At 53.1% G+C, this 14,035-nt stretch overlaps 1 protein-coding gene across 3 annotated transcripts in view; it reads left to right on the top strand.

Moving 5' to 3' along the window:
* Nucleotides 1–14,035, top strand: part of CDH22 (cadherin 22) — an 85,995-nt gene that overhangs the window by 50,987 nt on the left and 20,973 nt on the right. For all 3 annotated transcript variants that reach the window (XM_056354951.1, XM_056354950.1, XM_056354952.1), the window contains 4 exons: nt 3,104–3,271; nt 4,323–4,510; nt 5,315–5,568; nt 12,851–12,987. In XM_056354951.1, the coding sequence (XP_056210926.1) occupies nt 3,104–3,271; nt 4,323–4,510; nt 5,315–5,568; nt 12,851–12,987 (747 nt within the window). The remainder of the gene's footprint in view (nt 1–3,103; nt 3,272–4,322; nt 4,511–5,314; nt 5,569–12,850; nt 12,988–14,035) is intronic.

Raw genomic sequence — 14,035 nt, 5'->3', positions numbered from 1 at the left:
CCTGGGCTTGCTCCCTGTCGGGATGGATGACCTTGGAGGTGTTCTGGGAAGCGCCTGAGCACTTTCCTCCCATCTTGCGTCGCGTATTATGAGCTATATTATTACAGGCAGCTCAGTTAAGTCATTACAGCCTTGGTGAATGCATGAGCTTTTTCCCTCTCATCCCAATTCATCACTATTGTGCTGACATGAATCATTTTCATTATAAAATGCTTCAGACACCTTTAATTAACAGAATTGCTTAAATTTCAATGAGATGGTGCTTGCCCAGAAATAGTGGGTTTGTATTCGTAGTGGAGTGGCAGGAGAAGGCCTGTAAGCACGACCAGCTGAGGCCAGTCCCGTGCAGCCCTGGGTGCTTGTGCAGGGCCAGTGCCTGCTCTCAGAGGGGAGATTGCAGTTCTCCCTGGGGTGCGTGTGTGGGGGCGCGTGCATCACTCTCTCAACCCCATTTGGACGAGGTGGGGTGGGACCCCTGGTCAAGTGCCTTCCTCTGAACAGGTCCAGGGTCGAGGAGGGAGCCGGTGTGGACCCTAGGCCCCATCACAGGGTCAGCACCTGCTGCCTTCCCATGGAGAGGTTGGCATGCTCCCTAGCAGAAGTTTGGCAGCGCTCTGTGCCGCATCTCACCTGCGTGATGGCCGGGAGTGTGGAGCGATAGGAGGGCTGAGAGTTACAAGTGTGTAAACAGGCAGATGCTGGAAGTGCAGAAGAGATGGTTAGTGAGACAGAGCCCCCTCCACATTCCTGGGGCTGAAGGTGGTGGGAGTCCAGGTAATTACAGAACTGAAATGACAGTAGAACAAGGGAAGGTGGGTGATATTGTGCCTGTCCACAAGAGCTGGGGAACTGCAAGGAACTGAAACGCTGGTTATCTCTTTATAATAGATCCTAACTATGATAATCGTTGGAATAATTGCTAGTTCCAGAAAGCAAGGAGAGAGAGCTCTCCAGAACAGTGTTGCCAGCTCCTGCTGCACCTGTAATATCATGCAAAGGGGTGAATTTCATCCTCTCAGCTTAGGGACGTTTCTGACTGCCTTTGGGCCACAGCCCCAGTGGCTCCTGGGTGTGAGCCATCCACCCATAGCCTTTGTCAGGAGGTGCACAAGGTCACATCAGACACATGAACGGGGAAATGGTGGCAACCAGCTGGCTGTAGAGGGCTGATACCTGGGGTGCACCCGCTAAGCCATGTCTTGTCTCCTTGCAGCTCTCCACTGTGCTCAGGTTGTGCTGCCCAGAAGTATCTGCTTTGGGCCCGGTGGCATGGATGGCTGCGATGCTCTGTTATTGCTCACTTTGCATGTCAGCAAATTGTCTTGCAAGTTGCTGAAAGCAACTGGATGATTCTGCTGTCACTTGGCAAGGGGAGAGCCTCTTGTTCCCTCCAGGTCGGACCCCCTCACTGGAGACCACAGCCAAGCAACACCCCCACCCCCACTCCCCAGCATTTTCTCTAACTCCAGGCAGGATTACAGGTTAAAAAAAAGCAAAGATCTTGCAGTTCACAGTAGGAGGAGGTAAAACTAACAGTTAAACAGAAAAGCCTGGAAGAGGGAGCAATTACAGAAACAGAAAACAATGTCTTTATCTATGGGAATGTTAAGGAGCTGAGCTGGAGGGGGTTTTAAGCTGATTCGTGGCTGTTCTGTGGTGGTGTTGGTACAGTGGGACTGGGAATGTGCCGCTAATGACCTTGTATCCCTGTATGTACTCATGCGTGCTCCTGGTGCCACCTCAGGGCAGAATCACTGCTTGCTTCCATTCTTAGAGTATTTCTTCTCTGCTTTATTTCCATGTAAATTAAACACTCCTGGGTGACATAGGAAGTAGTAATTCTGCCTTTCACAGTGTTCTCTGGGTTTTACTACTCTTTGTTTCATGGTTTACATTCCTTTATATTTTAGCCCAGGTCATTTCCCCCAAGCCCAGGTGGCTACTGAATACCTGGAAACACTTCTTTTTAAGAGACTTCATTTCATAAAAAGTACTAATACACCATACATTTTGTTAGGTTTTACAGTCTTTAGTGCATTCTCAGCCCCTGACACAGAGCTTGTATATCATCTCTGGCCTCCTTAACTTAGAGGGGCACTTGAAAATGAGGGGGTTTGTGCAAACGGACTTTGGGAAATGTGCTGCCCCCCTCCCATTTTCCAAATCAAACAGGGGGGCCCTCCAGGCGTGCTTGAGCCATGAGGCACCTGTGAAATGGAGCCTGGGCTCAGAGTGCCCGTGTTCTGTTAGGAATGCTGCAGCAAGCCTGGCTCCTGCTTGAGCAGATAGAGATAAGTGGGCTGTTGCAGATTTGTGCCAAAGGGGGTTTGTGACTCAGCCGGGGCTCTCATGCTGCCTTTCTGTGCAAACCTGGAGGCTGGCCCCAGCACAGCCCCAGCATCTGAGCGAGTCCTCTGGCTCCTGTGCCTCTGGCCCCCAGCAGTCCTTCACCCGGCTCCTGGCCTTCCTGGAGAGGAGCAGAGAGCTCTGAGATGGGGTTCAAGCCTGTCAGAGCTACTGGCAGCCCACGGTAGCAGCAGCAGTCAGAAATGTTTCATGCAACATGCCTGTGAGTTGGCTGTGGAGACTTGCTGGGATCAGGCTGGGCCTGTGGCTATTCCTGGGCTCCGTGGCAGGGGTTCGGGATGTTTCTGCCTGGCTGACAACCCCCTGGGCTCAGCTTTGGCTTATATGATCTCTGTGCAGGGCTTGCTCCCCTCTGCAGCAGAGCCCAGCAGATGTTGCCAGCAGCGTGCTCCTGTGGCAAAGGTGGCCCACAGCACCCCAGGCTGCTGTCGCCTGTAGTCAAGGGAGGTAGCCCATCCCTTTTCAGCACTGGCAAGATGGTGCAAGTGCCGTATGTGGTTCTGAGCTGCCACATATGAGACAGAACTGGGCATGGGCTGAGAACAGGGAAGGGCCGTGAAGATGGGTGAAGTAGGAGCATCTACCGTATGTGGAGAGGCTGGGAGATCTAGCTGATCCTGTTTAGACTTGGGGCTTAGAAGAGGTAATCTCCAGCGGCCCCTTCCAGCCTCACCCTGTCTGTGACTGCGGATGCTCTGTGACCTGCCCGTGTTCACGCTGTCATGCTGGTTTCCAGGTGTGATCCGGACGGCCGTGGCTGACCTGGACCGTGAGACGCAGGACCGGTATGAGGTGGTGATCCGTGCAACGGACATGGCAGGACAGCTGGGTGGCCTGTCTGGATCCACCACAGTCACCATTGTAGTCACTGATGTCAATGACAACCCACCACGCTTTCCTCAGAGTAAGTCCTGACAGCAGTGAGGGGGGTGAGCACTGGCCCTTATCCTGGTCCTGGCCCCTTGTGGGCGGTGGGACAGAAGCTCAGCTTCCAGCACAGCCTGGCACGTGTCTGCAGGGTGAGCCAGCCCGTCTGCTCGTGCCACTTGCAGGGCAGCAGCACCAAGGTACCGTGGCACGCACAGCTCCTTGCCTGGGTCTGAGTGTGTCCCTGCCTGGCAGCGTGATGGAGGGGCAGCTGCCTTGGCTGAGACTGTCTGGGGCCCCGGACAAGAGCCCTGCTCCCGTTGCTAGTCCTGAGGGTGAGCAGGGCTGTGTGGTGGGGACAGCAGAGCTAGCCCTTTCCTGACCCCTCTCTGAGCGGTGCTGGGGGAGAGGACAGCCCGGCCCGTGCTGCTGTTTCCTGGGAGCTCGGGCGGGCACTCAGCTGCTGGCCTGGCCGCTCCTGGCTGCTGCGTCAGAGCTTGGTAGGCTCTGCCCCATCGTGAGGCATGGTGACACTGCCCAGCTCAGACGGTAGCCTTGTCACAAGACAGCTCTGTTTTCCACATTGCTGCTAGTGGCCTGTGGCTCATGCTTGTGTCTAACCCGGGAGCCTTCCCAGATGAGGAGGGTGGGTGATCCTGCTGCACAGAGTGGGCTGTTCAGTGCACGCCAGCTGCAGGCACCAGCAGCTTGTGGCTGGCAGGCCAGAAAAGGTGCTGCAGCCAGAGGAGTCTCAGCTCTTCACCTGCATCTCCTAGAAATTAGAAATAGTAAAGTTTGCAAAGAATCGGAGAATGCTGATTGCAGAGCAATGTCCATGCAGAGAAATCAGCCCTTACTTCACCCAGCACCTTGAAACATCAGTGCTCCCCAGTTATCTTCCCTCAGCCCTTATTTTTGGCTGGGGTATGTATTTCCCCTGGTTGGGCTTTCTGGGCTATAGACACCGGTAGAGGTTGGGCAGCCCTCGTAGTCCAAGGGCACCCACAGGGAGGTACACAAAGGGCTGCATCGACCTGGAGGGAGTTCAAAGGCAGAAGCAGTGACCCTGGTACCTTTTCCTCCTCCAGAGATGTATCAGTTCAGCATTGTTGAAACTGCCCCTGTGGGCACTGCCATTGGGAGGGTGAAGGCAGAGGACTCTGACGTTGGGGAGAACACGGATATGACATATCAGGTGAAGGATGAGGAGGGTGTTGAGATGTTCAAAGTCACCACGGACAGCAATACCCAAGAGGCTGTCATCATGGTACAGAAGGTGAGAGATGATGAAGGCTGGTTGGGTAGGGAGGGCACAGCTCTCTAGGAGAGCCCTTTCCTTTGGGGATCCCTGCTGCTGCATTTGAGTTGAACTAAATGCTTCTCCGAGTGTTACGCTAGCAGTAGCGTTTTTGTGCCTGCAGGTGCAGGGAGAGACCTACCTCCATTCTGGCTGGACGGCAAAACACAGACCTGTGTCTGTGAGGAAAGGCTGAAAAGGAGCAGCAGCACAGTGCCTGCTGGAGCCTGTGCAGGGCAGCTCCCAGTGTGGCAGAGAAGCGAGCCATGCATAGGGCCATGGAAGCGAGTGCTTATAACTGTTATTGATAGCACCTGTTAGGGTAGAAATATGCCCACATAACTCCTGTACCTGACCAGCAGCACTTTTTACTGTATCTGCTTTTGGTGGCAAAAACAATCAAGCAAACGCTTGATGCAGGCAAGAAAGAATGATTGTTCACCAAGGCCACTGTATTCAGCTTGCCTCCCCTGTAGAAATAATAGCAGGGTGATTAATGATCAGAACCTGCTCATTTGCAACACACAGTGTGCTATCTTCCCAGGGAATCCTTGCAGCCTGGTCGCCCTGTCGGGGGTCCTGGGGTAGCGGGCCAGAGGCTGCCAGTTCCTCCAGCCCCCCTCAGTGTGGGGGGTGCTGGTGGGAGGGCAGAGCATGAGCTCCCAGCCTCCCATGCCTGGAGGGCAGGTGGCTTTAGTGCTGTCCCCTGTGTCTCCAGTGAAGGGAGGGGCAGCCAGGGGGCTTCTGGGGCTGGGTACAGCTAACCCTCTCCTGTTGTCCCAGCCTCTTGACTACGAGTCGAAGAAAGTGCACACTGTCGTGGTAGAGGCCCTCAACAAGTTTGTAGACCCACGGTTCGTTGACCTGGGCACCTTCCGGGACCAGACCATCGTGCGGGTCTCGGTGCTGGATGTCGACGAGCCCCCCGAGTTCCGGCCCCCCTCCAACCTGATGGAGGTCCAGGAGGATGCGCATGTTGGCTCTGTTGTGGGGGTGGTCACCGCCCTGGACCCGGACACAGCGAACCATCCTGTCCGGTAAAGTAGCCGCCTAAACCTTGCATCATCTTCCTTCCAGCGGTGGGCATGGGTTCACCTGCAAGGGATGCACGTGGCTGAGGGGGGCTTGTGGCCATGGCTGGGGCAGAGGGGAGGTTGTGGCAGAGAAGGAGGGGCAGTGCAGGTGACAAGTCCTGCACACGTGGCCAAGCACGTGAGTGTGTCCTATGGGACAGGCAGCCGGGGGGTGAGTGGCAGCCTGTGCACAAGCAACAGGCAAACAAGAGCAGCTGTCTCACAGGTGACAGATTCGTTGCTGGCAAGTGATTGCGTTTGAGAGTGCCAGCAGAGTCTTGGGGAAGGTGGCTGGGTGACACTTGCGTGTCCTTGCTGCTGACAGGGAGGTGCCTGCAGTGGTGCCTGACACAGGCCAGACAAGTGACCAGGAATGACAGGAGAGCAGTGATGAAGGATGGCAGATGAGGTGAGGCTTGGGAGGCGCAGAGCCACAGCTTGGCCGTGTGTGCGTGCATGTGTGCACAGGGATCAAAGATCAGAGGAGTTTGTATTTGGGCAGGAGGCATAATCCAGGCAGCAGCTTATCTACACAGGACATTTCCCATTTCCATTTAATTTGTGGCTAAAGAGATTGTTACCTTGTTAAATTGTTATTACCTAAGGCACAAAGCAGCCTTCTGGCTCTGCCAACTGGCCTGAGTCACAAGCACTTGGGTTGGAAAGCAGGTGTTCAGAAAACATCCCCAATGTGTGGAAAATTTCCTTGAAATGTGTGTTCTCGTGGTGACGGCAGGGCTGCGGGCACCTTGTGCACAGCCGCTTCAAATGCTCAGCAGTGGCTTTGCATTTGAGAGCTCTGTAGGGAGCCCATCCCAGGCAGCGATAAACTGGGACACAGCAGGGACAGGGGCACAGGATGGAGGAGGACGTGGCCAGGGAGATGATGTCCCCGCATGGCTGCTTGGGGTGCTGAGCTCCAGCGCTGTGCAGCCATGGGGAGCACAGTGGTTCAGGGTGGGGTGAGGGGCATCTCCTGATCTTCCTGGAAATGAAAATTGAGATGTTAAGAAAGGTCAGGAAAGAATTTACACATGAAAAGCTGCCATCTATGGATGTCTGGCAGCTAGCAGAGAGTATTGTGTCACAAAGCTGGATGCTGAAATTTGTCTTGGGGGTGAATGTGAATGAAATCAGCCTTGGCTTGCCAGGAACTATGTATGTGCACCACTTGCCGTAGTCGGTGCTGTCTGTTGGACGTGTTCTCAAAGTACCTCTCTCTGCTCACCTTGTCGTGTGACTACCCTCTCCATTCAGGCTACACATCTGATTTCTTTCTTTGTAGCCCAACCTGAGCATGTGGCTGTTAGTCCACACACACATCTGTGCGTGCTTTTTCACTTGACTGTTTCTAGCAGTGCTACAGAACACCATTTTTATTTTCTGATCTGTAATTGTAGGAAAGGGGCCTTGGGGACAGAACTATTCTTATTCTCATTTTTTCTTGTTCTTTGTGCTGCTTCCCTGTGGAGCTTGTTGCATTGTTTGCAAACAGAACAAAAGAAAGCAGAGGGAGGCTTGCTACCACTGTGCAGAAGGTGATGGGGACTTGGAGCAGAGAGGAGCAGATTTAGGTACTTGCAGGAGCAAGAGGGTTAGAGCCCAAACTTTGCTATGCGAGTGTCTGTCTTACAGTGAGCTTAGTGCCAGACAAGGCAATGCCTCGTGCTCAGGCACTGAGGGTCCAGCCAACAGAACTCTCAGGCATCTGCTGCAGCTTGGGAGTTGCAGTGTGTTTTTCCTTTGTCAGGCTTGATGCATTCAAATACGTGTCCTCCCTCCAGCTATCCCCAGGCAGGTAGCTTATCCTGCATCCCCCCTGCTCCCCTGTGGCATTTGGTCTCCATCCATCCATCTCTTCACTCCCCTCTGTTCTTGCACTGCCTGCTGTCATGAGCAGTGGCAGCTCTGTGCACTCGGGATGCTCCCTTGGTGCTTGCCTGGGGAGTACGGGTGGGTGAGCCCTCCCTGCCACGTTAACATGCACCAAGTGGAGACGAACGTTTATACTGATCACACCAGTGTGGCACCAATGCAGGTGGAAGGTGCTGTTGGATCTCTTGTGCTTTCCCATACTCTGGCTAAGCCAGGTAATTTAATAAAAGACTTTGCTGCGTGGGCAGCTGTTCACAGCTTCAAAGTGGTGCACAAACATTAATGCAAGCATCCCGCAGTACCCTGCAAGGATGTGACACTAACCTGTCAGCAGGAGACAGCAGTAAGTCACCTTGCATTTCAAGTGTGCTACTCCCAAAGTACAGTCACAAGAAGCCAGCACTTGTGCTTCACCTCTGATGCATTAGAGAGCAACTGGTCCTGACAGCATGACCGGTATTTGATCCTTGACTCCTTGAAGTTGGTATGAACTCTTTCAAGTTGCTGCAGTTCAGTGGATCCCTTTAACTTCCTGATTCTTGTCTGCTAGAGGTAGGAGCGAAGGCATGGCTGTGTTTCTGCAGTGCCTGCTGCCTTCTGGACCTTGGGTCTGTGTGTTGGCTCTGCCCTGTAAATAGGGGAGAGCCACAACCTTCTGTCATGATGAGATGCTCTCTTCTCCTGAGGCAGGAAAAGAACAAGGGATGCCAGAGACAGCAGAGCAAAAATCAGCTCTGTCAGTGTTTCCAGGTCCTGCTGACACCAGGCTGCCAATAACGAGGTTTGGGAAGTATTTTTAGCCAAAAGGGAACGGAGGTGCCTTTGGCTCCTTGTTTTCATCCCTAGGCCAGCACAAACGGCTGTGTGGCTTCTGCACCATCCAGCCTGAAGCAGCTGCTGGAGGCATGTTTCACCCTGGCGCTCCCCTGCCCTCCTGGGTGGATGTAAGGACACAAGGACATAGCCATTTGCTGTGAGAACAAATCCCTCCCAGACAAGCCAGGCTGGGTTGCAAAGTGAGCTGTTATGAAGACACGAGGGTTGGAGGGGTGTCCAGCTCCCCTGCTCTTAGGAGGCATCCCTGAGGCACGGCTTGCTGCCCCTCTCCCGGCTGCCTGTGGATGTACAGCCCTTGGCAGCCACTTGCCCGGGTGGGAGGAAAGCTGGGGCTTGGGGTGCCCAAAGAGCACCCATCTCTGGGTGAGCAGCCCCAGCTTGTGCTGCTCAGGAGGGGCACCCTCCCTCCGGTGGGATGCAGTGAGGCAGGGAGTCATGCTCAAGTTCAGCATGCCCTCAGGGGGCAATGCTAAGCCCCACCGCGGCACAGGCAGGAAATGCCTTTCTAAAGAACTGGTGCTTTTTGTTTTATTCCATCCTTGTTTGTTGCCTAACAAAAGCTGGAAGCACTCTTTTTCAGAAAGAATTTAGCTTTCAGTTGGCTTTTTGGCTTTAGCTGTACGTTTCCTGGGCGTAGTGCAATTTTTCTCAGCTGAGCCATTGTATGAGGTAATACAGTGATAGACTGACTGTGTATGTGAGGCTGTTTGTATGGGAGCCTTTTGTTTTTCTCTCTGCAGTGGGAGCCTGTGCTCTGGTTGTGTGTGTTCCAGGCTTTATCAGCGCTGGGAAGATGTTGCTTGGGATTTAAGGTTCTCAGAGATATTCTTGTTTGGTATTCACCAAATCTGGAGACACGTGTTGGACATGGGCATTTTATAGACTGCAACAGCACAGCAAGAACTACAACCTGCTTCAGCACAAAAGGGAGAGCAGGAAAAAACAAACACAACAAAAAGCTTTTCACAGTGTTTGAAAAGCTCCCTATTAACAAAACACGTGGCATAAAATGTGCTCCTTGTTACATTCAGGGGGAGAAGTGAAACAAACTGCTTGAGAAATGCATTCAGGAGAAAGATGAGCACCAAGAAAGCTGTCTAAATTAAACAGTCACTTGTAACATGCAAACCAACAGGCAGTGCCAGCAGAAAGAGAGGAAAACGGATTACAAGGTCCGCATCCCAATCAGAGCTGGGGACTGCAGTTCCAGATACAGAGCGCCAGCCAGCTTTAGGAGGAATGAGCATATGTCCTGTCTCTGAGTACCTGGAGGACCCAGGGATTAATTGCTGCCTCTTCCCAGGTCAGAAGCACTGTTTGGCTTCAGTGGCCCAGATGAATATGAAGCTGCACTACTGGAGGTGGAGGGGCTTGTGCTGGTCAGCACAGACATTGGTCGGTGAAGGTTGTACTGCACAAAGTGGCGTAAACTGAGCGTCATGGATAGCTTCTCATCCTCGCTGCTCTAGCATGGGGGTAGCCGTAACCTCCTGGAGGGGAGCTCTGTCGTGTAGAGCAGTGTGGAGTGGTCTGATCCGCAGCTCTGAGCCGGTTATGGCTGTAGCTTTGCGGGGGGCGGATGGCCATCCCTGTGCCCCCCTCTGCCCCCAGCCCCAATGCTAGCCTAGAACTCCAGAGCCTCCACAGCGCTTTGCACAGTTGGAGAGCTACAGAACCACCTGGACCGGCCACCTCCAAACCCATAGTGCGTAGAAGCAGGCTCAGCCCTGCTTTCATGGCAAGCGCAGGCAAGGCTCAGAGCTCTCTCCTTCCCCTGACACAGTGTTGAGAAGGTGGCAGCTCTGTGAGTAGCACAGGTGACAAAGGGATCAGATCTCTGGTCTGGTTTGTGCCCTGCTACAGGGTATAGGCAGGCAGTCCTCCATACAATTCAGAAGTGACAGATGACAACCTTAACAGCAAAACAATTGGAAGCATAAGAAAAGGTTACCAGTGGCGTGACACAGGGTGCTCCCCTATCAGCCTCCTGCCCTCCGGCCATGCAAGCCGCTGGTGTCAGATGTTTCCAGGCTCAGTGATGCCTCCCATCAGTAAGTGGGTTTTTCTGTGTAGCTATTTTTTGCAGGTATCTCTGTTTATGCAGCAATGACATGAGTGTGAACAAAACAGGCATGTGCTTACCTGAGAAACAGGGAAGGCATATGGAGAGTTAAGTACCATTTTGAACTGTAACAGTATTAAAAAGTGGATATGTTTGAGGTCAGGTGATGTGGTAGAACAATGGAAGCAGTTGTGCAAATGCATGAATTATGCCATTGGAAAGATGCTAGGTGTTGTCATCCCAGCTTCTGTTCCTCCTTCTAGCAGTACATTGGACTGATGGGTACAAGTCAGAGCGGCCAGACCTTTCCTTTCCCTTTGCAGTGAGCAAGCACAGGGTGGATGAGAGGCTGCAGAATGTGCCAGCACAGTGTCACTGTTCCTCCTGGAGCTGGCTGTGTGCCTGTAGAGGCTGTTTCCAGCTAGGAGTTAGGGCAGAAAATGCAGGATGGCTAGAAAGTCCCTGGCAGTTGCTTCAGAGATGCCTGGGCTTGTACCTGGCTTTGTGTGGCAGATCCCCATTGCCTCTAAGTGCAAGGATGGGGGTGGAAGCCAGCCACATAGGTGCAGAACATGCTAGACCGTGCATGTGCACAGATGCTATTTAAATGATTTTTTTTACATTTTTTCTTAACTGCAGGCAAGTGCTGTTGTATTTTCTCTCTCATCCCCCTGTCTGTCTGAAAGGGAGAAAGCTAGGGAATGTAATCTGGTACTGTAAAACACCTTAAACAGTGTAGAAATGCCTTTGTATGTGCCTCCATCAGAGGCGGAGCTGTCTGATTGTGTGGATAGGTGCCCCACAAGAGGCACTCATCTGCAGCTGGTTCCCCCACCCAGGGCATGGGACAGAAAGGCATGGACACCATTGATGCCTCTGTGTACAGTGGTCATCCTTGCATGCAGAAAGTGAACTGGTGTTCCTCCGCTGTGAGCCACATGGATGAGGCACCCACAGAGCACAGCTGGGCTGTGCCAGGCAAGACACAAGCACCTGGGAAAGCCACCCTGCAGCGTAGGATGCCTCCGCCATCCTGAGCATGCTTCTAGCCTAGAGTCTGTCCTGCTCAGCTCATCGTCTGACACAGCCTCTCAGTACTGTCCTGTCTCATCAGCTTTCCAGCTTGCTTTGTCTCTACATTTATCTTCCTTCTGTTGTTGGACATGTGACTGAAGGCTTTAATTTCTTCACAGCCCTCCTTTTGGTAATTCATCCAATTTATCCTTTGTACTCTTTGCTGTCTTGTATTATTTAATTCTGTAGAGCACTCTGGGATGCAGTGTGTATGAAGGATGCTGTACACAATAACATTGTGCTGTATTGTTTGTGATTTGTAGGCCTTCTGGATTTCTAATTCCGATTGCAGTGGTGGTGTTTTTTATTTGTGTTATGGCTGTGCTTGAGGTCCTCAGCTGGATTGGGCTTCCCTTCCAATCTCTTCCCCGAGGAGCACACATCTACTTGTGCCCTGGTTTAATGTTAGCTTGCTTTATTCCGTGTGTAATGTCTCTGCTGGTTGGAGATCCAGGCAGTCCCAGTGGTGTGTCCTGCGGTTGTGGTGTCATGGCTAAGGTGCAGGGCTAAACCCCCGGTGTGTGATCCTTCTCGTGATCTGTGAGGTTGCTCTTTGGGAAGAGGTGACACAGGGAGTGGGTGGACTGTTGGTGTGGTGCTCCTTGTGCTGTTTGGGGCAGCGCTGGAGCAGCTGAAGGAGAAGAATGATAGCTGTGTGTGAAGGGTCTCTGCTGAGCAGCTGGAGCCAGTCAGAGCTGGAGGAGCTCTGCAGCCTGTTCCTGTGAAACTGGGAAGCCCAAACTGTGGCAAATCTCAGGGGTGCTGGGGATGATGTGCTGTGTTGGCTGTGAGGATGCTGGCTGTTGCCCACTGCTCTGTGCCAGGGTTCTTGCTCCAGTTGCACAGGTTCGGTCTGGATTTGGAGGAGACCTTGCCATTTGTAACTGCTGTAGCTGCAGGTCTGGCTCACAGCCCGCCCACGTGTTGCTCTGTGGTCCTTCAGGTCTCTCACTTGGGTGGGTGCTGTGGCAGGATCAGGAGAGGGGGTTGGGGGGGGTGATGGGCTTCTCAAGCAGGGGTGCCTTCCTCCACTTTCGGTTGGTGTTTTTCCTGAACTTAAAGCTCAGAAGCTTTTCAGGGTCATGAGTGGAGTTACAGCCCGTGATTTCTGTATCGCTCTGTCTGTCCTGAGCATAAGGTTCCCATCAGAGCAGGTTTTTCCCCTTGTCCACAGCCTGTGCTTAGTTCCGCTTTATGCACCAAAAGCCACACTTGAGTTTTACTTGAGGGCCCTGCACTTGCGGCCTGGTAGAAGCGTGGCCTTCGTGTGCAGCAGAGGAAAAGTGAGAGTGGTGATACAGGGCCGGTTGCGTTACATTCCTATATTTTTGGGGCTGGTGGCAAGGTTGGGTTTGGCACATCCAGCTGTTGACTGTTTCCCCTTTTGCCTGATCTCAGGTATGCCATCGACCGCAGCACAGATGCTGAGAGGATCTTTGATATCGATGCCAACACAGGTGCCATTGTGACAGGAAAGGTCCTAGACCGGGAGACAGCAGGGTGGCACAACATCACTGTCCTGGCAATGGAAGCAGGTGAGATGGAAGAATGCTGTGTGGAGCGAACAGTCTGTGCTGGGGCAGAGGGGGAAATATGGGTGCATTCACTGCAGAGGTGACCAAGAGGCAAGTGTTAACACTGAATTAAAAAAAAATAACGCAGCAGCACTAAGTCTGACATCTCCCTAGACAACCTAAAAATACTCTTCCAGACTTGAGCATTAATAAGGGAGCATGGTTGAATAGTATATTTGATGAACACTAATCAAATTTGTTATCTATGCACCAGCTCTGCCTGTCATCCCTGTGCAGCTCACTCCCTACATTCACACCTGCTGAGCGGTTCTGGGGGTTCCCAGGGGTCTGCGTTCACATCACCTGCATCCCCCCTGTTCAGCCATGTGCTGTGGGTGGATGCCCATCAACTGTGGCACAGATAACTGCCAGCACTTGCTTCTGCTGCAGACTCATGGTGGTTGGGACTTGCCGGCTGTACCTGCACACAGGGTTTGTGGCTCTGGATGCCTCCCATGCCCTTGCTCCTTGGTCTCCCTGCCCCTGGTGTGGCTGCAGGCTTGGCAAGGCACGGCAAGGAGAGGCCGGGAGGTCCCTGCACTGCAGCAGTGGGAAGGGGCTGTGGGGGCAGAGTGTCCCCAAGCCCCTGTGCTGGGCACGGGGAGCAGCACTGCTGCCAGGGTTGGTGCTGCTGGGCTGCTCCAGCTCTGGCCGCAGCACTTGGCCTCGCCCTGCAGCCCACCAGGAAAAGCCTCAGGCAGAGGATGAGGGGAAGCTCTTTTGTCCTCTTCCAAAATTGAGCTCCTTTCTGACCCTCCCACGAGAGCCGTGGTGATGGTCTTTTCCTTCCCCTATGGCTGTGCTATCCTTTAGCCTGTATTTACAGTAACTGCCAAAACTTCTCACACCCAACTGGGATTGCCCAGGGAGGGAACAGCTTAGTGGCTTTGCATGTTTTGTTGGTTTATCTTCTCTCCATGTGGTGGGGGCAACGGAGCCTGGCGTAGGTGCTTCCAGCACAGTTCTGTTTGTCTCTTCTTCTCCATTTAAGAAAGAATAGAGCAAACCT

This window comes from Falco biarmicus, chromosome 10 (genome assembly GCF_023638135.1).
Source record: "Falco biarmicus isolate bFalBia1 chromosome 10, bFalBia1.pri, whole genome shotgun sequence".
NCBI lineage: Eukaryota > Metazoa > Chordata > Aves > Falconiformes > Falconidae > Falco > Falco biarmicus.
This window is presented reverse-complemented; position numbering and strand designations above follow the sequence as displayed.